Source organism: Rissa tridactyla, chromosome 6 (assembly GCF_028500815.1).
Source record: "Rissa tridactyla isolate bRisTri1 chromosome 6, bRisTri1.patW.cur.20221130, whole genome shotgun sequence".
Lineage (NCBI taxonomy): Eukaryota > Metazoa > Chordata > Aves > Charadriiformes > Laridae > Rissa > Rissa tridactyla.
Window position 1 is genome coordinate 600,971 of NC_071471.1, and position 25,451 is coordinate 626,421.

At 42.2% G+C, this 25,451-nt stretch overlaps 1 protein-coding gene across 3 annotated transcripts in view; it reads right to left on the minus strand.

The window, feature by feature from the left end:
• Window positions 1-8,117: 8,117 nt before the first annotated feature.
• ABCC5 (ATP binding cassette subfamily C member 5) overlaps window positions 8,118-25,451 on the minus strand; it is a 72,965-nt gene continuing 55,631 nt past the window's right edge. For 2 of the 3 annotated variants that reach the window (XM_054206445.1, XM_054206440.1), the window contains 10 exons: window positions 21,750-21,890; window positions 20,812-20,963; window positions 20,254-20,370; window positions 18,850-19,085; window positions 16,411-16,524; window positions 15,256-15,368; window positions 14,206-14,314; window positions 11,976-12,203; window positions 11,519-11,661; window positions 8,118-10,842 (listed from right to left, as the gene is read on the minus strand). In XM_054206445.1, the coding sequence (XP_054062420.1) occupies window positions 10,570-10,842; window positions 11,519-11,661; window positions 11,976-12,203; window positions 14,206-14,314; window positions 15,256-15,368; window positions 16,411-16,524; window positions 18,850-19,085; window positions 20,254-20,370; window positions 20,812-20,963; window positions 21,750-21,890 (1,626 nt within the window). In that variant the 3' untranslated portion in view covers window positions 8,118-10,569. The remainder of the gene's footprint in view (window positions 10,843-11,518; window positions 11,662-11,975; window positions 12,204-14,205; window positions 14,315-15,255; window positions 15,369-16,410; window positions 16,525-18,849; window positions 19,086-20,253; window positions 20,371-20,811; window positions 20,964-21,749; window positions 21,891-25,451) is intronic. The other variant, XR_008467091.1, reaches the window with a different exon arrangement.

A 25,451-nucleotide genomic window follows, 5' to 3' on the forward strand; every position in this document is an offset into this window, starting at 1 on the left:
CTTCATGCTGAAAAGGTGTGCCTATGTTTACATACACTTATTAAAAATACTTATACTCTAAAAGTATTTGACTTTCCTCTGGCACTAATTTAACTCGCACAGCTGTGAACTGATACCACTACTCTCTCTCTCTCCAAAATACACAGCTATAATTTAGCTATGGGGTTTTTTTGTGCTACACAATGAGGAGGGTCACAAAGGTCTCAGGACCCTGTTACTCCTCTGTGTTCACAGAAGGTCTTTCCATACATCCTTTTGCAGAGTATACACACTTAATGTTGTCTTCTTTTCTTTTCACACTCCCATAAAGCATTATATATTGTAGTATAAACTTTACACACACAATTTACACACAAACGATTGCAGAATGGAGCCTCTTGTAATCATAGTCCTTTTAGAAATCCTTAGACCTTTTTTCTTTACTTCCTTAGTATTTGATTCCTATTTTATCACAACTCTTGGATCCAGGTGCTTTAATGAACCTTTCCTTCTTCTGTGTAGAAACACTATTATATCATCCAATTTCCTATTTGAAGGGAAAGGAACAGCCTTTCAAGAAATGAAGAAAGTATACAAAGATGCCAACATTTATTAAAACAGGCACAGTGGAAATTTATTACTTACAGTGTTTTCTTTTATTGTGTCATCATTCCACAACAGATGTGGAAAGTTTTGACCACTTAGAATTCAGCGGCAAGCATCCCAGATGCTTTCAAATTTTCAAAGTTCAACAGGAGCGAGCATAAATTATGGTAGGATGTAGTTAAAAGCAGAAGTAGAATATTACATATTTCTCAGACATAAAACTAATGGAAGACTTGATCCTCCTCTCAAATGTTTCCAATTATTTCCTTTCATTTGGTGAAAACCCCAGGGCTCTAACACACTGTAAAGTTTGTTACTGTAGAACAAATGCAGACTTGACATCATTGACAAGGTTTCACCTTTTTAATAAAAGGCATTTTAAAACTTTCAACATTACTCCACTTTTATTGAGGAAAATACAACACCTAAAAAAATCCTCCCTGAATAAGAAATACTTTCAAATATAAATTAAGAAAAATCTCTTAAACTTCGCATGTCTTACAGTGAGGGCAGATCTTGCATAAAACACAATCTTACAGATTTACAAAAGCAGCCTGATGTGATAGTTCATAAACAAAAGTTTTCAAGTCTAATCTTTTTCCTTTGTAGTGTTCATTAAAGTAAAACTTGACAGAAAAATCTTTCTTTTCAAGCAGGCAATAACAAATTACTGCCTCGTGGCTATTTTACAGGTACTTTCAGTGAGGTAAATCTAGTTCCCACATGAGTTATAGTATACAAGTGTCACCATCAGGTACAGCCTTAGCAGAGGCATCAGTAAGTGAAAGACAACATAATTCATCAGCTCCTTACCAGATGTACGATCATCTGCCATCGAACGGATGCCATTCATATTGAACTGCACATCTCAAGTTACAAAAATCTCCGAATTAGCATAAGAGAAAAACCTTTCTTAGGGCAAATAAAAATAGATTACTTGGTAGCAAAAGAGGTAATTTCATATGCAAAGTCCTGAACACTTAATTGGATCTGAAAGGTTCTTAACTGGTTCTTTTCTCACCTGTAAACACTGCAAGAGATGGAAATTACCTGATCCGTTCTCAGTTGGAACCAAGGTGGAAGGTACAAAGGCAGAAAGCGGCACACTGGGCTTTGCAAAGTCACTTGTTTGACAACACATAACCAACAGCTCTGTCGCTGTTCTACAGCCATCCCCAGATGCAAGGGAGAAAAACAATACCACTAAAGACAACATACATTTTTTCTCCATTACATTTTTAAAGCCTTTTTTTCCCCTCTACACAAAGGCAGTATCATAAACACTTCACTTCAAATGAAAGTACTGCAGAAATGCATTCTAAACTTTTTAGCTGTCATATGACTGGCTTTGAAACCCAGCTGTAAGTTTAAAAGCAATACAAGTCACATGACAAGTTTAACCTTAAAAAAGTTTTCTTCTTTTGCATAATGAAACATGTTTATAATATACAGATCATTTGCATAATGAAACATATTTATAATAAAATATTTGAATGTCAACTAGTGCCACGAAATTCAAAAGTTCTACAACAGGATTTAAATCAAACCTAGAAACAAGCACCCAGATTTAAAAACCCTAACATATATATTGTTTATACTGACATACATTTGGTTTATTACTTTTATATTTCTAAACAATAAAAACACCCAGAAGCAATCATTCGGTGCTAACTATCTTAACGCCCAGTTCTGCTAAAATCGCAGTCTTTTATACCTTAAAACTCACCGTATGTCTCAACCAAGATATCTCACCTCTGAATTGGGCAAGTAGGGTACAATAATCAAAAAATACAGAGGCATCACTGGCTGGAAAGGTGGGGTCTGTCTAGAAGTCTCTTTTCACAATTAATCGCTTTTCCTCTCCCGGCATTTTCAACACGTAAGAAAGGCAGGTATTGCTTCTGCAGAGGAGAAAAGCCGTTTCCACCAGAGGTGACATGACAAGGGAATGACTAAGACAGAGGGGCTCCACCAAAGGCTTGTAGAACATCTCTTATCCCACAGACAAAAGGACAAACTGCTTCCTACTGGATTAGTGTCTAGAAGGGTAGTCAAATGTTTAACCAGGGCTAATGATAGTGAGCAATTTTTTAACCAAAAAGGAAAGTAATAAAGCAGTCAGATAATCCCTTTAGGTGTAGCATAAAGAGAAGTAAACAGAGGCAGGACATCCAGGAAGAATTTTAGGTGCCCCAGACAGACTGTGGACCCTGGAGTACCCAGCCAATGGGAAACAGGGGAGGGAAAAATTCGGCCGGGATTAGGGAATAAAAAGGTGTGTTTCAAGAACTGAAGGTGTGCCTACTCGCCAGGTCACCCGCTCTTGCAAGAACGTGAATGGAAGTGTGCTTCACAGAGCATTCTGCCTGAGCCTATTTCATTCCGACCGGAACTTGTTTGTCACAAACACAATCCCAAGGAGCTTTGCCGGCAATTTCCACGACTTTATGTCACCAAGCACCAACCCAGCACGTAACCGAGCGCTACCCGGGGAACGGTAACTGAGAAACAAATAAGCAAGACAGACTTATTTAGGAACAGAAAGCCTCTCACTCCTTCCACGGAGCACCGTGAACCACGCCACTGCTGGCTTCTTTCAGCACCCGATACCACCCCAGAGGCTCCCCGCTCTGCTGGAACAGAGAAGGGGGGTCGCAGAGGAGACCTTTACCCAGGAGCCCATTTAGACCCCTTCCCCGCCCCTCTACGGACATACACCCCCCTCGCAGACACCCTCCGCCACAACGCGCCGCCTCCGCCTCCTCCCGCACCCGCACGCCCGGCCACCACGAAGCCCCTCCGCCACCTCCTCAGCGGGAGCGGCCGTTACCGCGGCAACGCCCGCCGCTCCTTCACCAGCCGCTTGCCCAGCCCAGGGGGTACGTGTCGGGCCGCCGACCAATGAAGAGCCGGCAGGCGGTCACGTGGCTCACGCACCACCAATCCGCCTGCCGCGCGGGGGCTGGATGTGTCCCGGCGTGCCCCGCGGCGCGAGCCGCCGTCGCCCCCGCACCGACGGGAGCCGAGGCAGCCGGGACCCCCGGGCGGTATTCCGCCCTCAGGAGCGCCGGGAAGAAACTGGAAATTCTCCTCGTCAGAGCTGGAGGAGGAAAGATCAATGGTCACCTGAACAGCTTTCCCAGGCTGAGGAAAAGGAAACCAACCTGTTTTCGTGAAGGTTATGACACAGAAACTGTCAGAGAAAGCATCGACCCTCACCAGGTGGTTTCCCGAGATAATGGCAAAGATCACGTTTTCAGATAGTTTATCACTAAATAATTGTCCAAGGAATGAACTGTCAGAGGAAATACTTCTCATACTTTGACAGCTACTACTGCCTAGTGAAACAGATAAAATACTGACTTGCTATAAAGGACAATGACAAGGGAACGAAACGCAGAAAGACAAGGCCCCTTGCAGGCCATCCTTCACTAAACCGCCACTAGTTCCAGGGGTTTGGGGCCAGGTCAAGGCTCACTGAAACAGCTGCTTTCTTTTTCGTATTTAGGCCTTTTACGTTAGTGTTTACCAAGAAGTTCAAGCGTGGACGACTAAGCAGGCTGCTGATGCAGCATGAGAGGACGTGGTGTTCACCAAAAGCACTGTTTTTCACACTCACCTATAATGATGGGTCTGAGTCTAAGGGTTACATCACCTGGTCCTTGGGCAGAGAGATTGTGTTAACGAGAGAGACTCACAGAAAACACTGGTCTGATTCTATCAGATTCATTCTATCAGAAATGAACGCAGAAATCTCCTCTCAAATCTCCGCCTTGGCAGAATGGAAATACAGGCAACTGCACGAGCTGTCTGACCCCTGACTGATGCAGAAACACCTTCTCTGCCCATTGCCCCTTCTCAAATTTGATCAACAAACAAGACTTTTCATGTTTGAGTTTTGACCCTTTCAGGAGCAAAGGAAACATTGCTGTCCGTAAGAATAAGGACCTCTCTTGTCCACGGCTCACGCAAGAGAGCTGCAGCTGCGTGGGCTGCAAGTGAGCTGACAGAGGAGAGCTCTGTTGGGGAGGGAAAGGGAAAAAAAAAGGTCTCTGTCTCAGGAACAGCAAGGCTCTCATCTGTGTGATTTCAGCCTTGCTGCTTTCTTTAGGAAACAGCGATCACACATCACAAATGCGTAAATTCCATTAAAGGACAGATTCTAAAAAGCAGTATGAATGTGGAGCTCTAACTGTAAATAGAGTAGATCTGACCTGGAACAGTGAAGTAGTTAAACACGTACCAGTATTTATTTATGATGCTATTAGAAGAAAGAAAGAGATGGACATTATCTTGGTACCTGTGATATCAGACATGCTTTCCTTGACCCGCTACAAAGTTGGAAATGGGCAAATTCATCCATTATGCAGCTGGCAAAAAAATCCAAACTCTTTGGAACAAAAGCAGCAGAGAATTTTCTCTGTTGCCTCTTCGCAATCCTGCTGGATTAAACTACTCCTGAAGACAGAAACATAGGTTTATTTAGACAGTAAGTCTTGAAGAGAATATTTTAAGACAAAACGACACTGCCTTTTTGTCAATCTTTCTCAGTGCACTTCACATAAGTGCTTCCTATTTCCTTGTAAAAGAGGAAAGCAGACACCGAGAAGCTGAGTCCAGTTGCTACGGAAATTTAAACAGTTAAAAGGGATTTGCATCCAATTAAATAGCCACCTCATTTTCATGAGAATGAAGACTATCCTTTGACAAAAGTAATATTTGATATTTTCATGATTGTTTTCCAGTTTTTGGGTTTCATCAGTCTCATGTTTGCTTTCATCTCCGACTCCAGATGGTTCCAAGACAGGGAGACGGGTAACAGTGATCGAGCAATGCTGGTTGCGTTCAACCAGTGTGCTTGTTTCTGCAAACTCGGACACACAGTTGTTGTTCAAATTGCACGGGGGAGCTCTTCCACTTCTTTGCATACTGACATAAGGCTTAGGAAGACACAGGCTTAGTCCCTGCAACACCGCTAGGCTGACAGTGGTTGGAGCCATGTCAGAGGAGCCATGTCAGAGGAACATCACAGAATGTCATTTTGCTTAAGGGAGATTTTGGAGGGGATATCCGGGGTTTATGCTAAGAGCATGATATGGAAGAAGTCTCCGATGGTTTTCATCAGCCAGCCAGAAGCAGCCTGGTACTGCAGTGCTCTCTTCAGCTACTGGGAAGACAGGTTCAGTCTTCTTCCAGAAAGACAGAGTGGCTTGGCCTGAGGAACACTCCCACTGCTAGACAAAGACCTCTCTCGTTATTTCAGGCATACCTGGAGGTAGAGCACAGCTCCAAACTTACATGCTGGCTACCACAGCACACAAGAACAAGGTGATGCAAGGCACCAAAATTAAAACAATACACAAAGCTGATGCTTCCTTAAGTCATACACCTAGGGTCATACACCTGGAATGCCAACCAGTTATTACAACTTAATCCCAGTGACACTTTCCACCAAATCATAGGAGACTGAAGAATATTCCAGCTCCCACCCTTTCCTATCACCTGCCACTCTTCCTCAAGACCCTGAATCTCAGTAAGTATGATTTTTAGAAAAGGGTCCGATGCTCTGCAAAACCATTTCTTAAATTTTAGAGAGAGACTTGTCTCTAGTATATTAGAACACCTTCCTTGTGGGGCACAGAGCATGCTATGTTCAACATAATCCCAATTCTCTTGACAAGAAATCGAAGGTGTAGGACTTGAGTTTTCCAGTGCAGAAGGTGCGTGCACATAGAGAAGGAGTGAGGGAAAGTGTTCACGCAGGGTCAATCATTTAATGCAACCAGCTAGTCTCCCTCTGTATAGAATGAAATGTCACCTCCAGAGTATGGAATAGATTTTCTCTACATTCCTTTATCAATAAAAGAAAAGGTTGCCATGTCCACGTAAGATAAGCTCTAACTGGTGCCCAAATTACTACTGTAAATAATGAAAACACAGGATAAATGCACAATAATAATAATAATATTTTTTAAGTTGGTGTGGAATACACAGCAGCATTTGAGTTAATTTTTGAGAAACGGTGTGCAATTTCCACTTTAAAAGGATGCCAAAACATCATGCTCCACCCCAGAGCTAAAGAAATACATGATGTGTGGAAGACATACCTTGTAGCAAGAGACCAAACAACTCAATCTGTTTTCTTTAAGAATTATGAGGTATTTCCACAGGAAAGAGGTTAGTAACAGTAAGCAGTTTATGTTTTGCAAGCAAAGCAGTAGCTTCCAGAGCTAGAAGCTGAAACTAGACAAATGCAAACTAGAAATCAGGTGTGCAGTTCTAGGAATGCATGTAATTAAAAGCTAAAACAACTTACCTGGGGCTTCAACAAATTCAGTGTCATTCAAATTAGGTCATCCCAACAGAAAAATAACGTAGTGTTCTCAAAGGATAGTGGCTTGATAAATCTCACAGTGTGATTTCTACTGTGGTTTCTTTTATACACAGAGTCTGATATTGTGGTTATAATGACTTTAAGCTTTTACCAATCTATAGTAAAAAGTGTGAAAACAAGTATCATAGGATTTATAAGTGCTGACTGTATTGCATTGTTGTATCTTTGGACAAACACAAGCAGGGAATACAGACTGAAGAAGCGTACTTGACTTAAGTGAATTGTGCGGTACATGTGCTTAGTATGGAATCATGGAACGGTTCAGGTTGGGAGGGACCTTAAAGATGATCTAGTTCCAACCCCCCTGCCATGGGCAGGGACACATATACAGAAGTTCTGTGTTATCCAAAAAAAGCAATAGCCAAGGTCACTGCAGTGCAGGAACGTGAGAAAATTTTGGTTAAATCAAAATGTTTGGGATGCTTGCTAGAATTGTTCTGGGTTAATGGAGTGCATAGTTAAGGTATCGTAATATATCATGACAGCAAAATTACTAATACAAGCTTAGCATAGTAACACATGTAGCTACCGAGGATTATACTTAATGTATTAGCCAATGTGGCTATGAAATGCTAAAAAATTAAGTTAGTAATATTCCATTTTATTAAAGGGTTTGTCTCTTCAGGGCTTTTCTGCAAGTCCTATTTATAGATCCCATGTCACCCGGCTCAAGGGTAAAACAAAATAATAAAGTAATAACTTTCATTTTCAAAATAAAGAAGATAACCCTATCTCTTGGCATCTGCTTAAATAAAACCATTTTGCTGTACTAATCTGACTTTAATAGATCAGAAATTAATGTACCAAAGATAAGGCAAATAAATAGTTTCTATTTAATCTCAGTGTAATTTGCCTGTCGATGTGAAGTCTACTACAAATCAAGACAGAAAGTAGCCTGAAGCATTCATTAATTTTCTATCAACAAAAGGAAGGCTTGTCTCCACAAGCTTGCTGCCAATTTTTTGTCTCTGCAAAATAAAAATGCACTCCTTGCTCGCAGGTGGAGCAAAAGTACCTGAAGGAAGACACATGGAATACTTGGAACAAATCCTGCTCTGCTTCTGTGTTTCAGAGAACAAGTCTTATGAGAACAGCCATCAGATGGGATCTCACAAGAGATAACAGCAGAAACACTAACTTAAGTCTCGTAGTCTTTAATCAGCAAACAGTCTGTTATGTTCAGACAGTATTTCCCTGCTCTGATGTACATATATGCAAACACACAGCTGATCTGGTATTTTTCAGTCAGTTGTAGTAACAATAGATAATATTTACTTTCAATTACTTGCTTTTGCCACCTCTCCAACTTTCTTGCTATGCAGCTCTTAAATAGCTTCCAAACTCCCTCTACGCTGCACTCCAGGAAAGGACAAAACAAAGACAACGTACCAAGTTAGCTCTTCCACACACCTATAGCAGGGACGCCAAAAAACTGCCCAAAAGGCTAAACTTGTCACAAAGCTTAGTTTAATTTGACAATCATCATAAGGCATCCATGTAAATTAAAAATCCCACCAGGGTCACATACATTCTCCCATAAAATAAAACGTGTTAAAACAGAGGCCTGGGATTCCAAAAGATGCGAGTGGTTACTGGTCTTGGCCAGGTCGCTGCCGCTGGCAGCGAGGTCCAGGAGACACAGCACGAACAGCGGCAACTCAGGAGGTGGAAAGTCAGCCTGCACAAACCTCTTTCAGTAGAGCAACAAATGAAAACGAAAGAGATCTGTACAGAAAACCTCATTCTCCATCCTTTCTGGGAAAACAAAACAGAATGAAAAAGACAACCCCATTCAAGGAGCAAAGAGAAGAGCTTGGAGTTCTGAAGCCCAACAATGCTGATGGCCCATTTTGAAAACTAATGAAGCACTACAGAGGCCTGAGTTTATTATTGCTTTATCCCAGTTCAGCCCAGGCTAAGGCTACGGTGAAGTCCAAATTAATTTAAAGCCAGAAAATGCAGATCCAGTAACAGCACCTAAGTTCCCATCCACACATGGGTGTAAACAGATACTTTTGGTGGAAAAAAAAAAAAAAAAAAAAAAACCACAAAAAACTCCTTCCTGTGCTATGTAAATCCCCATAGCAGAGCTAAAATTTGCCCCGAAGGATACAACAGTTTCTTTCTCACATCTCCTTTAGCTGAGCCTCTTCCAAGTGTTTCACCTTTTATTGAAACTAGTCTTCTATCCTGGTGATACATCAGCTCAGAGAGGCTTCGCGGGAGAGGCACACAGGTACCCACATGTTAAAAAGAGTGTGGCACAGAGTCTAAGAACCATCACCTGTACTCTGTAATACCCAACGGTGCTTTGTCCTCAGCTTCCCGAGACCAAACGGCACAAACGGAAGAGAACGTCTCCCCATCTTGCATGCCTGGCCAGTGATCAAGAGAAACAGCGTGCTGTGTAAATGAAATGGCACCTTACCACCACCGTAAGTCAGAAAACAGACTCAGGTAAAGCGGCGCTTAAAAGTTTCATGTCAAGAGGGTGCTTCCCTCAGACTATCGCATGACATGGCAACTGTTATTCAGGCAAATGTTATTCAAGGCAGTAAAATTTTAGCATGGATATCTCCATGTTTGACTTACAGGCCCAACGTATGCTAGGGATGTTTAAAAAAATTAAATTAAAGGTCCTATTAATTCTTCCAAAAGGACAGAATAGAAGACACACAGCGCATCTGACGAATGCACATGCTACACATCCTGACACGCTAACAAAGGTTGTGGCTAGACTTGTCAAAACAGTTAAAAAGATTTAGGCAACCAGCTAGTACCAGAATTGATGGCATTTGGGCACCTAAATTTAACTTTTTTGAAAATTCGAGCCTATACATTTTTTTATTGCTTGTCCCATTGAGTGCAAAGGGAAAACTGAGGGTAGGGTTCACTACAGAAGGATTTCAAATCCATCATAAGGTTTCCCTGTTCTTTTATATATATATTTATATATATAAAAAGCATTATTATTATTTAGCTACCTGGGAGCAGGGGGGAACAGGAGCTATTTAAAATTAGTTTCTTAATTATTTAAGCATTAGTCCCCTACCTCCCAAATCACAATACCTCTGTCACAGTAAGGAGCATAACATGAAAATGTGTTTGCTGCCACTGACAATTCCTGAGTCTCTCCTTTGCAAAACTTCAGCCCAAATACCAGGATAATGGCAGTTTGACACATATACACTCCCCAGCAACATACACACAGCAAGTAGGACATGCCTCAGATAAAAAAAAAGAAAAAAAAAAAGGGAAAAAAATAAACAAACCACCAACCAACAAACTTGAACAAACCATCCAGAAGGAAAGGGAACTATCCACTTTCCATGGAGAAGCAACTGCCCCGGAGTCCCTGCCCAGTACAAAATGAATCAAAATATCCATCTCACAGATAAAGGAAATCTCTGAAACCTGGCAGTGTCACAAGCTGGATACTCAAAGGCACATTTGCTTTGTGTTTTGGGAGAGAAATCCAGTTACAACAACACACTGCAGCTGCAGGGCTGAGGGAAAGGAGGCGACACTTGATATCTTTCCTCTGTTCCTGTCCCCATTTTCAAGCTTCATAGCTGGCATGAGCTGGTGATCTAAGCAGACACGTTAACATCCCTGAGTGAAATGGCACCGTTTGTGGCCTCTGAGACTTTGTCCTCAAGCACCATCGCTGGCGTGTCTGTAGTGACTGCTGTAGTGTCTATGGCAGGAAGTGGATTCAAGCCCTGTGATAAGATCTGCTGGATGGTTTTCCGCAAATTGGGGTGCAGCTGGTTTTGGGTCTGGTAAAAAATTTCTAAGGCAAATGACTTGAGGGTGCCAGTGCAAAGGTCCTCGTAAAGTGGAATTGTGTACATCCGAGACATCTGCAAAAAAGGAAAACTGGATAGTATCATTTCAATAAAAGTCAAGAGGTACAGCTCTTCTACAGCTACACTCCAACAGCCCTGAGTGACTTCAAACTGGAGACAAGCAACACATCTCTTAACAGACAGCCGCGTGTATTCTAAACAAGTTTAGTGCAAAGATTTTTATGAATTATAATAAAAACCCATTTGCTCTCTGAGACTGAGCTACTTCCACAAATGACAAAACTATTTTTAAACGACAAAAAAGAGGCCACAGCAAACACATGCATTAACATTTTGCTCCTGCACAATAAAGACTACTGAAAGGAATTTGATGAGCCCTAGCCTTGCTTGAAGTGTAAATATTCAAACAATCCCATGATTTAGTAGTGTGAAATTTTCTGGTCTGGAAAAGCCAGGGTTGCTACAAAGCAACACAAAAAAAGCACCGGGCAGAGCTGGGATAAGGGTATTGAGTCAGGCTAGAGAAGCAGAGATTATCTGTAGGCACTTCAAATTACATCTGCCCATTCCTCCCCACCCGCTAGCAGGTGAGCCATGCTCAGCCCCTTCGCAACACACCTGGTCTACACTTGGCCAGGAAGCAGAAGTTCCAAGGTCTTTCACGTCGCATGTCTCATGCACATGTCTCATGCACTGAGAGGTGCAGTGATTTTAATCCAGCAGTTAGTACCTGGTTTTCCAAGAAGCGACGGACTTTGTAAAGGTCTGGATAATAGTCATTTCGGACTACAATCTGCAACCAGCGGATACGGATTTCTGCATTCATGGAGTCCAGCTGAGAGGAGTAACATTCCGAAAGCTTTTTTATCACCTCTGAAGAGAGCACATACACAGAGAAAGAACTATGACCTATTTTGTCAAGTTTGAGGGTCATAACAAATCATAAATGAGAATAACAAATCATAAAATCACAGAATCATAGAATGGTTTGGGTTGGAAAGGACTTTTGAAGATCATCTAGTTCAACCCCCTGCCACAGGGGCAGGGATATCTTTCACTAGATCAGGTTGTTCAAAGCCCTATCCAACCTGACTTTACATGAATTAACATCAACGAGGGGTAGGGCTCTTTAGAATTCAATTAATTATTCCAGGAACACTTTTCTGTAATCCTGATAGAGTACTCACCATGTGGCAGTGGGGACCCATCCAGCAATCTGTCCAAGAAAAGCACAGTTTGGAACGTTCTCCATTTAGTGAGGTCAACACAGCTGGCAGCAGCAACAGAGTCCAGAGGCTCTGTGGTCCAGAGTTTGAAGAGCATCTCCACTGGTCTGGTCAGACTGGATCCCTGAGATAAGTCTGGCTCAGCTAACGGAGGTCCTGTAGCATTAAGCCAACGTTCAAACTCCAGTCCTGGAATGAGGAGCACCAAAAATGTCGAGCAGGAGTCTCTGCAGGTGGCTTGGCTGCCTCAAGGTTCAGGATTGCTTCTAGCACAGTTAAGAGAGGTTCTAACAATAGCAAATCAGACCAACCTGTAGTTACAGCGACATAACAGTCTTAGCAGGCTTATCGGGCTAGTCTACGTTATGCCTGGAAGAGTGCCAGCAACACCTCTCCAAATTTAACCGTGAGTTTTCTAGAGCTCAACATGACAGTGAGTAAGTACAAGAAACACACATGCTTCTAGAAGAACTAGGCTAACAAAGTATCCATGATCGAACTATCAAGAAGAGTGTGGCCAGCAGGTCAAGGGAGGTCATCCTCCCCCTCTACTCTGCCTTGGTGAGGCCGCACCTGGAGTACTGTGTCCAGTTCTGGGCTCCCCGGTTCAAGAGGGACAGGGAACTGCTGGAAAGGGTGCAGCAGAGAGCTACAAAGATGATTAGGGGACTGGAACACCTCTCATGAGGAAAGGCTGAGGGATTTGGGTCTCTTCAGTCTGGAAAAAAGACGTCTGAGGGGTGACCTTATCAACACTTATAAATACTTAAAGGGTGGGTGTCAGGAGGATGGGGCCATGCTCTTTTCAGTGGTGCCCGGGGACAGGACAAGAGGCAATGGGCACAAACTTGAACATAGGAAGTTCCACCTAAACATGAGGAGGAACTTCTTTACCCTGAGGGTGGCAGAGCCCTGGCACAGGCTGCCCAGAGAGGTGGTGGAGTCTCCAACTCTGGAGACATTCAAAACCCACCTGGACGTGTTCCTGTGTAACCTGCTCTAGGTGACCCTGCTCTGGCAGGGGGGTTGGACTAGATGATCTCCAGAGGTCCCTTCCAACCCTATGATTCTATGATTCTATGATTTTTTTTGTCCATGCATTTCTCTTTCTCAGAATTTTGAGGAAGACTGAAGAATATGGGGAAAACCTGCTCCACTAAAACAAAACAAAAAAAAAAACAGGGGGGGCAAGAGGGCTGATTAAACTCCTCCTACCCACTAGCAAAACCAAGCAATTTTAAGTTTATTTATACAATCAATAGCTAAAACAAAAAACAAGTTTCTCCCCAAGCAGCAGAGCTAGAAGAGCCTAGTTTCCAGCACAGCTCTCCCCTTGACCTTTTACCACCTCAGCACTTTCCTAACCCTTGGTAATACTTCCCATTCCACACCATCTGCCCTAAAACTCCTCTCTCCTGCATCCCCTGAATATTAGCCAGGCAAATGTTAGCACACGCTGTGGTTAACTCATTAGCCAACCAGCAGGACAACTAAAACATACAACTGCTGAGCTCATGCTGCAGCTTTTCCTACGTTTCTCCACAGGCAGTTTCCACAAAGCCCATAGGAACCTAGCTAGTGTCCTTAAGAGCCGTACTCCGCTGCTGGTCTGGTTTAAACCGACCCATGGGTTCAATAATTACTTGCAAGGATAGACACACGGCAGAATAACATTAGCCTCACTGGGCTTATAAGCACCTAGTAGACTACAGACCTTTCATAAATCCACCAACAGCTACACTGGGGATATAAGGGAGGGTGAAACATTATGGAAGAGATTTTATATGCATAGATAGGACCTTGGGAAAAGTTACAGTTCTCAAAGCATGTTTCTGTAATTAAAACAGATGAAGTTTCAAAGTGTGTTCACCTTTTCCTTGCATTTGAGCATGTGTAAATCTCACACGCACTCATCATTCTGTCTGTAGTGTGAAAGATGAATTAATGAGAAAGTTAACCGAAGGCCACTCAGCTGATTAATGCCAAAATTGTCAGCAATATAAGATGTTCTCATTCCCCAACATGGAGGCAGTAACAATAAATCACCACAATCATTTCTATCACTAACATCTGGCGGTTGCCAAAGGGTTTTGTCTACCTGAGCATTTTCTTATGCATCCTCCAAGCCAAGTGCAAAATTTATCATCCAGATTTTCTACAGTGTTTACAGTTAACAAAGTAAATTTCCTACCTGCTTTGCTCTCAACACATTGCTCTTTTAGCTCTGGAAAATAATTCAGGAAGGAATCCAGAAGATCTTGAGCCACAACGCTGGTAAATTTGTACTTCTCAATGTAGGCCTGAAGCAGTAAAAAGGATAAATTATGGTTAGGAGAAAGACAGCTTCCTTTCAATGTGGAACCACTGCATGCAATTAAAAAAAAAAAAAAAAAAGATGGAAGAGCAAGAATGAGTATTTGGAAGGTTTAAAAAAAAAAAAATTCAAGCAAAAAATATTCTCCCCCCTCCTCCCAGATGAGGAAAGCACCATAACAAGTAAAAACCTGGGTAGCTGCAAATACATTGACAGCTAAGTACAAGGCGTTTTTTTGATACAGATCACAGATATAGTAACGTATCAAGGGCAGGAAGGTTTCCTTGTACTTGACGCTAGTGGAAAGTTAGAACCCAGCTGGCCACTGTATTATTCCCTGATCGATTATAGACTAAAGTCATACTTACATAACTAAAGATAAAAGAAAGGTGAAAAAAAAAAAAGAAAAAGCAATGAGTTGTGTCACTTTTCAAAAACAAGTCAATAGCTGACATTATTTTCTGTAGGTTTTGCAAATGTGCTCCAAGACACGAAACCTATCCCAATGGAGGAAACCACGTCCTTTGTGGTTTTTTCTAGCCAGGGTGACAAGCTGTTACAGTTTAATAGTGAATGAAGTCACATCATTCCGGTCATAGATAATCTATGCTGGAACAGCTTTCTAATTATTTAGAGCACAGAACAAGAGGTAACAAAAGCATACTACTACTCTGTATTAGTAGTCTACTTAGTGTACCACTAAGAATCTGAGATGAAAGAAGAGCACAAGCACATTCACTTAAGAGAAATCTGAAGAAAAATCTGTCACACACAGAAAAAATCATTTGGGATGAGACAGCCCACACCATTCTTCCACCTCAGACACACTGGTATTCAACTTTACCGCTACTAATTAGCCACGGTAACAAAACCTGAAAAAAAAGCAGCTCTAAATCTCAAGAGAAATGCATGCTCATTAACACTCACTCTTAGGAAGGAGTCAAAGTGTCTTGGGTCACCACAGAGCTGGGACAGGTAGTAAACAAAGCAGTAGCCTTTCTCATAGGTAAAGAGGTTCATCAAATTACTAGGATTTACACCTGAAAGGAGAAAACAACAGTGTTACAAGATACTGAAATAAGGACACTCATTTCCAACCCTTCTACATATACAGACTCCTTAGAGATCACCGAGTTGAGATGCAGTGACCTAAAAACAAAAGCAGCCTGTTGTCAGTACATTTAATTTACTGCAGTAAATTAAATGGAAGCAGTCCAAACATACAGGCTGAAAAAATAAATAATCAATCATTGCAAGCTAAGTGTTTATTCCCTATGTAGTAAGTCACTTCAAATTAAAAGTCACTGAAAATACACCTGGAATTTGAAGATAAATACTTCTTTTTTTTCCAGTGCCAAATTCAGGGAATCACTGTACCACAAATTTTTAAAGATATCAATATAAGATAATCACTACTTATTCCTTTTTTTGAGACTTCCAACACATGCTTGTCCATTCCATTTGGTTCCAATATCATCTCTCCTTGCATTTTAGGTTGTTTTAAATATCATCTAGCTTGAAGACTGCTTCACACCTCCAAAGATGATGACAGACCAAGAGAACTATCAACGAAGAAGATCCGCGATACTGGAGGGCAGACGTGCATCAGGCTCAGGGGATGAGCAAACAGCCTGTGCACAGCTCAGTCAACAGGAGAGCAAGTACGTATATTTATCTGTATGCTTATGAATACATACATAGTTCTTACACGAACACAGAGAGGAACATTTAACAGTACAGGATTTTATCTGATGTTTCCAAATATTTTGATTGAAAACTATTTTATTTTACATATTCAGAAGCTCTAAACCACACAGCTTTCAAAGCAGTTTTTCACACTCCATTTCTGCCCAGTGAGCCTGTTCTGTTGTTAAGCAGACCAGTATTTATAAAGGTGGGTTAGCCAACTTTGGAGAAAACATCAAGGCAAGCTTCCTTATTTACTTTGAGACTAGTTTACAAACCAGTATTTCTTTTTTCTTTCTTTTATAATGGATATGTAAAAATTAGTCTTTTTTGGTCTATATTTCAGCATCGATACACAGAAGTTTGGTGTACAGCAGCTTCAGCCAAAAGCGATACCTGGCTCCAGTTTAACCTGAAGCTTGCTGACCGGGTTGTCTTCTCCAAGGAGTTTCATCTGTCTGTGGAGAGCATCAAGGCGGAATGCAGTCTCCAAACATGTGAAGGCAGCTCCTACCCAAGAAAGAAATATATTAGCTGTGGGAAAATGACTAGCAAAACCTGACCTGTGCAGAACGAGCACAAATACAAAATAAAAGCTGCTGAAGGTGTAAAAGACACAACAGCGAGACAGAATCACAGTAACGTAATGGTGGAAAAACTTGAGCGTAAAAAATCCTTGCAATTTGCAATGACAGTCAGAACCTAAAACAGTGCATTTATGCACTCTGATTATGCAGCAGGCTGAACTGAAAAACAAAGCAGCAGAAAAACTATGCTAAAGTTTACATCCCTGACGTCATCTTATCAGTTCTTGCAAGATAAGCAGAGCAGCATCGGAGTAAGTATTGTACAGGCACCTTTCAAGGAGCAATCAAATGCTACAAAAGAAAGTAATGTCGCAAGTAGAATAGGAGACACACAATTCCATCTTCAGTGCCAAGGATATTACTAAGAGAACGTCACTTCTTGGGTGAAAACAGAAAAGAATTAGATTTAGTTGGTATACTACAGATCCTGTGGATCTTTTTTAAGCTTCATCTAGCATCCTACCCGTATTGTATCATATGATTTTCACCTTCCACTCATTAGGACTTTTACAGCTGCAACTGGGTAGGCTACTCTTCTATCTAACTGCAGCGCAGAACCTTCCATGCTTCCAAGTCAAACTAGCTACATTACACTGGCAAGCCAAGACCTTTCCTATCCTCTTGCGGATGTAAAAAGCTGCAGGAAATGGATTCTCGGATTCAGAAGGCACTTATCCAGCACTATTACTTCAGCTTTCTTCGCTAAGTGTTCAATGATAAGCTGAAAAGTTGTTACATGGATACAATCCTAGAGTCTCAATGCACACGCAGAGGAATCCGATATAAGCAAAATGTGAACTAAGAACCAGGATGTATTTGGAAGATAGAAGAACCCGTACTGGTAGAGAAAGGGGCATATGTGCTTCACAGGGGAAAGCAAGAACCAGGATATCTAGTGTTAAGGGTGATTACTTCAAGCGACAAACGGGAGGAGGATTAAGCAAGATCCAAGAGGTGTGGTGGTCACGGGACTCCAATTTCTGTAAACAATGTAATTACAAAGATGCCTTTTTATTAACAGCAGAAGATACTCCAGAGATTACATCAGAAATGGCAAGACTCAGAGCAGAGGTATGTCCTTGAAACAAAATGGAATGCAAGAGGAGCTCATGAATGAATGGCACAGGGAAAGGCATTTCAGTTTCCTGAACAGTCGCTTCTTGAAACAATCAGTTCAGAATTTCAAGCGAATAGACCAAAAATCAGCAAGGACAGACTAAGATGAGATAGAAGACAGGTCAGTATCTTCTGGACTATTCATGTTATTGCCATGCATAACGTGCCTTATAAGAACAGTCCTAACTACTGAGAATTACTCAACATAAAACAGCTTTCAAAGACATATAATATACATATAATATCTCCATATACGCTCAGAACACTTCTTTTGCTGAACTTCATTATCATCAGCTCATCTCCAAAAACAATATACATCAATAAAAACAAAGGCATTCTCCTGAACACTCTCGCTGCCAAGATTTCCCGAAATTTTTCCAAGATTATTTACAGTAGACGCATGAGAATACACACGGTACAGGCTTTTAAGAACACAACACAACAAACTAGAGAAATGTACGTTCCCATTATTCACTTCAATAAAAGTCCAATTAAACTGAAAAGCAATAGGAATGATTTACTACTTATATATTCTAAAGAAAGTACCACACAACCAACCTGTGAAATTCACTGATATAAGCAAAGGCAGGGCCGTACAGTTCTACAGGAAGCCTCAAACAGATAGACAGACAGCTACGTAGACGTGTACTTTTTTTTTTTTTTTAACCAGGGCTATTGCCATCATTCTTTCCAACAGCAGGTAGCTACTAACTGATCAGGATTAGAAAGACACTTGTTCAGAGAATAATTATTTCACAATGTAACCACAAGATTTCTTACATCTTCCTCTGAAACATCCTCCGCTCTCCCTGCTCTGACACATGAAAACCTGCCTGGTACCCAACAGTAGTTCCGAAGTTCCTACAAACGTCCTTACAACGCTGTGCTAACGCACCTTGTTCAAAGCCCCTATTACCGTATCAGGTATTGATTCCACCCAAAGCCAAGACAACGTCAGACTCTCGGCATCCAGATGTTCAATGCAAAGTCTGGAGACGTGTGTGCTCCAGAAATAGAAAAAAAAAAAACTAGCTCCCTACAGACTTTTGAGCTCCAAGGCGAATATTCTATGCAGCCGACTCTCAATTATTGGTCAGACACATCACACGGAGAAACATTTCTGCAGCTATACCGTAGGTCTCAGTGGTGATCCGGCGCTGCGCATATGTGGCCAGCCCCTCGCTCAGCCACATCTCCTCCCACGTAGCATTGGTGACTGCGTTTCCAAACCAGCTGTGGGCAACTTCATGAATGACGTCAATGATCAAAAACTCATCACTCTCCAGAATGGAAGAGATGATGAAGGTCAGGCATGGGTTTTCCATGGCAACAATAGGGAAGGATGGAGGAAGAAAAACAATGTCATATCTAAAATTAGGGAGAGAGAAGAGAGAGAGGAGATAGGTAGTTTACAGCTATTTCAAAAGACATACACAGAAACTTTGTATTTTTTTCCTTAGGGAAGGCTCTTCTGAGGGTTTTTTGTGACTTTAGAAACAAACTTTCTAGACCACTGGTGCTTAATTCTTCTGAGCAGGGGATGACAGAGTTTATCCTGTTGGCCAAGGACTTGCTCGTGTTTGTATGTAAAACTAGACAGTCTTTTCACGTGCAGCATATCCAGCACTTCCCAGAAGCGTCATGCTCCCTTCACACATGCAAACTCATCACAAGTTGTATATCCGAGAGCCAGAAACGCTAAGTTTACTCTACATACACTACCCACACACACAGTGTCAAGTCCCCAGAGGCTCCCAGGAAAGAGAGAGGCTGGGAAGCTACCAAATGAATTAATTGATTTGGTGTACCTGCAGTGTCAGCAAAATGACTGTAGTCTGTCTGCTTCAGAATGTAACAATACTATTTGTTTTGTCTTCTAAATTTCTCCATCGGTGATCAGCACTGGCACACTGGGCCTTGTTCTCAGACCATTTCAAGCTACATTTTGGAAGTTAACACCACCACGTTCTTCCTGCTTACCTTTAGCAAATAAATATAGGAAGCCTTTGCAAACATCTTCTCCCATACAAAGAATGAAAACATTCACTCTAATGCACAGTCAAGCTTAACTTCAGAAACTATGTGTTTGTTTTTCAGGGACGGAGGCTCTCAATGAATTTGTACTGAGTCGGGTTTTCAGCACCCACAGGCATATCAGAATGAACATATCATATGTCAAGTACAACATGTAAAAATAAATAAGATAAAACTGCCATACACTTTAAATGGTGTCCAGCCCAATGTTGGACTTGCATCACAAAACACTATAGTATAAAACACCTTCACTCCTCAGGGAAGATCCATTGGTTAGAAACCTCCAGTTCTGTCCACCATACCAGGCAAAACACCACCATGGCTCCACGGTCCTCTCTGCCACTTGCAAAGACAACACTCCAGAGTTTGTTTCCAACTACTACAGTGCTGCCAGCTGAGAGGCTCATTTGTCCCGCTATAGCTAGTGTAGGGAGAAAGCACAATCATTTCTCAAGGTTATTTTGTCCCCGCTACACCTTCCTGGGAGACTTATTAAACTCACCTTCCCCATATATATGGGCCATACAGACTCTCTGCAGCAGTCAACCAGCGCTCAACCATGCCAGAAAGCTTGCTGATGGCTGTTGGCAGCAGGCAAGGCTCTGCCCACACTCTGCTCCTGTCAGAAAACATCAGGTAATACTTCAGCAAACTGAATTATCTCTTAGAAAAAACAGCCTGACTTCTCACCACGCTTCCATGTATGGTAATAGTGCTAAGAGGTCTCAAATCAGACCGGGGCCTTCTTTAGACTAACGCTCAATGGATACACGACAAGAGTGAATCAAAGAGCCCGTAAGCCCCCTGGAGGCAATGAGGCAAGGCAAGTAGCTGTACTGACTACAGGGGACAATAGGCAACATTTATGAAAGAAGGAAACATCTTTGCCAGTGCAGTGCCGTGCGGTTCTTTACGCCCAACTAAACCTCAAACGCTGAACGCTCCCAGCTCGTGGTCCCAACTGTTCCCTTATAAATGACTCAAAAGTATTTTTACTACTTATAACCTGACGCACTGCACAGAGACACAAAAAGCAGAATCAACTCACTGCCAATCTTACCTTGGACCTATGTCTGCATGTATAAGGTCTCCTGCCACCAGGGCCACAAGATAGGCAGGAACTGGATACTCCATGTAAAATTGATATACACCTTCCTCTTCTAAGTAGGTGCTTTGGGTGGCACTCATCAACACCTGTATGCCTGCTGGAGCCTGGAAAACCAAGCGCATACACATCAACTCACTAGATGATCACAGCTGAATAGACTACACCACATATCCGCCTGGACGTGTTCCTGTGCCACCTGCTCTGGGTGGCCCTGCTCTGGCAGGGGGGTTGGACTAGATGATCTCCAGAGGTCCCTTCCAACCCTATGATTCTATCTCTCCTTAATATTTTTTTTTTCGTTTATGCCTAAGAGGATGTACATTAAAAACAATAATTGAGATAAGACAAAATATAAGATTTCTGTGGGGTTTCTATACCACAATCTATCCAGCCCATGAAAACATACCAACCAAAAATATTACTCCTCCTACATCGCATGGGTTCCTTCGCCAGCTCCCTCCAAAGTGCCCACATATCAAATTATTTCATCTACACAAAATCCAACATTATTTGATGCTGCTTTCAGAAAACTTCGCGTTCTTTCTTTCAAGAATTGAAAAAATACAGTTGAGTATTATCATCAATAACCACTATTGGAAGTGACCGGCCAAATTCTCTCTTTCATGTTATCCATTTCATGATTATTCTTTCAGCATTGAGTACAGGGACGGCAAGACCCAAGTGTGACAGGCAAGAGCTGCCTTTGTGGCAGTACCCCGATCCTGGCCCAAGAACCAGTACAGCATCTAAAAAAATCCAGTATTTTTTATAACACTAAAAGTCACAATGAATATTTTATATCATATGTACAAACACAACGTAACCATGCTTTCACAAATTAACAGCAGCTAAGTGCTCCACGAACCATTTACAGCCCTTTGGTCACCTACCTTGACAGTAGCCGAGTAGGTACATTTCACCGCTGGTGTGTCGAAACAGGGGAAGAAAGACCGGTTACACACGGAGTGGCCCTGCGTGAAGACAAATGGCTTGGCATTGCCATACGTCAGTTCTGGATCCAGCCACCAGATCTGTTGAAACACGACGTGAAGAGGAGGTGAGGGAAAGGGAGAAAAATCACAACGATGAACTGCCAAAAAACAAAACCTGAAATCAAGTGGATTGTGGAGGAGCAGAAACACCTCGGCTGTTTGGCTCCCTGGATGAATACCTGGCACGGGGCACATTTCAATTTCTAACAATACATGTTTCTACTCATGTTTATTTGCCGCAGCTACTCAGAGTAATTTCTCGCTGTCTGAACACCGAGTGGTGCCACACAACATAGTGCCCTCCAGCCACTCGCTATTTCTGCTGTATCAATTTGCTTGGTTAATAACCAGTCCCCGCCAAACATACAGACAACCTTGATCTCAGAGGGAGTACTCTGAATATCTTTGTGTTTTTAACTCAACATGAACAGGAGTAGCATGGGTCAGGTAGCGCAAGCTGCAAATAACTAACAAAAAAAAAAAAAAAAAAGAAAAACAAAACAACACTCCCCCCTTCAAACCGACAAACCAAAAACGCTGAGGCTGAGCAGCGTACACAACATTATCTCTGACCCTGACACTGCCCTTCTGGCTGAAGCATCAAACATTTTGACAGAATGCAAAAAAAAGTCAGTATATGTAAGAAACATCTGGTCAATGACACCGGAGGCCTCTTTTTACAGAGTGGATAAGGAGATTCTGGGTGGTCACAAAAAAAAAAAAAAACCACAACCAACAAAACCCACCACTGAGCACATCGATTTTCAGTATCAAACAGCAAATAAATCATGAGTCAGGCCCTCAGCAAATAATTAGAGCAGATTAAGAATAATATGAAAAAGTGCAGCTATTTGCCTTTTTTGTTTTTCTGTTTCAAATGTAATGTTTATGCTCCCTGCCTCCAACTTTGAAGTGAAAGAACAATTTTAAATAAGGATTTTCTTGTAATCCTAGAACTCTGGAGCTGAACTTTTATGGAAAGTATCAAATATTGTGAAACTTGCAATAATGTTGGAACCACTGGAAGACTTGGGAACAGTCAAGCACAAGGAATAAAACTTCTGAGTCTGCTGAATTCTTAGATCAAAGCAACCAATAAAGCTGAATTCAGGGAATAGCGGTGAAGACACTAGTTCTGTTCTGGTTCTCAAAAGAAAGCAACGGAATACTTGCAGAAGACAAGCCTGGGTACTATATCTGCTCTGGTTTTAATGGCATATTACAATTCTGTCTCCTAGTTAACCTCTCTGTGTTCTGGAAGTCAAAGTTTTCTCTCTCTACCTCTGTGCTATAAGGTTATTCTTTGTTATCCCCTTCCCTTGCCTTTAGACCCTTCTCCTCAGACACCAACGTGCTCCTCTCCCAAATCCTCCGCTTCAGCAGCACCCTGGGGATCAGTGGAAGGCAAGGAAAAGAAACATACCGGCAGGAGCTTTCAGTTATTCATACAGCACTTCACGCTTCCACTGGCAAATGGGGTTTTTTTTAGGTGGGAGGCATTACAAAATTAAAACCTTTTAGAAGTAAGATGAATCTCAGAGCAGCATTCTCATCTTGAAATTTGTTTTAAAATTACCCTCTTCTGTTTCAAGCCTGTTGGGCCAGAAACATGGTTAAAGCACGGCTTCTGATGAACCTTGCCTCGCTTACACCACGAGGGCTAAGGCTATGCGACTATTCAGACCATGTGCTGCATTTCAGCCTATCACTTGCCAAATCCCCAGGTCACAGCTGAGGTGCACTACATAGCTACAGATTTCCACTCCATGGTTACCTGCATTTCGTGGCAGTGAATGTCTTCTCTGCGATGTGACGCTGTGGAACCGGAGACAACTATTCCAGAAGGCATTTGGGGACACGTCTCATTAAAACCCACAGTTTGAAACTAATAGCTTCCCCCCAGAACACACATTCATGTAAAAATGCAAGTGCTACATTTTACTCCAGGGTAGTAGTTTTCTAAAGATCCAGCAAGAAGGCTCAGAAATTAAATTGTTAAAGATCTGCCCCAATGCCAACGTAAAAGCACTCCTCTGATCAGTGGCTTTGTATCACGAAAGGTCTGACTTACAGTCTGCATTGTTCACCCTGCTTGAAGAGACTCACCTGCAAAAGGTTCTGTTTCCTTTGCTTTTTGAGAGGCAGAAAAGGCTAACAAAGAAAACAGAGAGACAAGACATCACCAGACCTAAATTGCACCACTAGAGTAGGAAGGGAAAAGGGTTGACAGACTATGTCTTTAGAGCAGAGAGATAACGGGAAGTTCTCCCTGACCAGCGCAGGAAGAAAACATAAGCAGGAAGCAAAGGGGAACTGAAAGCTGATTCTTGTTTACAAGAAACTCCATAAACTAAGGACAATTTCTTTTCAACCAGTCCCCCTTTATTTGACATTTGGTTGAAGTTAAATGAAGCACCAGCCCAACAGGCCAAGAGGGAAAACACATTTGCAGAGGATGAAGTATTTTTTTCCCCTGTTTCCTAATGTCTGCAGCTACACAGCAAGCCTCCGTCTCTCTTTCCAGATGCACTTGGAACAATGATGAAAGTTATCCCGAAACAATATAAATAGATCCGTAATATAAATAGATCAGGCTACGCTGCCGGACAGAGCCAGGACTATGGACTGGGGAAAACGAGTATTAGCAGTGTCCCAGAAAGGAGCGCAGGGAGCGGGGCTGGAGCAGGGCACAGGGACAGAGCAGTATTTGGGGCCGTACCATCCACTCTACATCCAAATCCCTTCTGTGCTCCCCTTAGGAAATGTGTGTCTCATCATCGTAATGCTCATCATTTTTGTCTAGTTTTTCATGTATACTGGAGAGCTGTTTCACATGTTAAAGCTCTTGTATGATGCACTTCCAAGTAAAAAACCCTGCTGCTTAGTTCCTATGCTGAACAGAGGCTTTGGGCAGGGCAAGTTTCCTCCTGCCCACATACTGCAAAGAAGCTCACACTTTATAAGACACCTGCCAAGAATATAATTTTTATTGACTTCGATTATGATCTTTTACCCAAATCCGGCAAATGACAAAGACAATTAACTAAGCCTCTTTCACAATTTTAAATCTCTCCAAGTTTGTACCCGCGTTATCGATGAAGCTCCCGAGAAGAGCTTGCAACGCCACAGCTTCTGTTCCAGACAAACAACAGGTCGCTCCATCTGAGGACAAAGTAAACTGCACACCTGAGATGCGGGGGACGTGGCCGGAGCGAGGCATCCCAGGACAGCAAGTCACTCTAGGAGGACTGAGGAGTTGGGACAAAGCTAAGGGAATGACAGGGAAGTTTCCAGCACCGCAAAAGGGGCTGTCCTTTTTGCTAAATCCTGAAGGTGAGGAAATGCTATCGTTTTTTATACCAGAACACAGAGCAGCGTTTGCATTTAAGATTGTCATGGAAAGAAAACAGCACTGGTGTTAACATGTGCGCTGCCAAATCAGAGGCGTGACACAGCGGGTAAGAGACCCACTGCATCTGCAGATTGTTCTCCCTGGGGAAGGGCGGGGGGGGGGGGGGGGGGAAGTCTTATGAAAGAGTATTTGTAGGACCAAGAAGTAAGGGATGAGAGAGAGGAAGGGGAGGGAAAAGCAGGACTGCT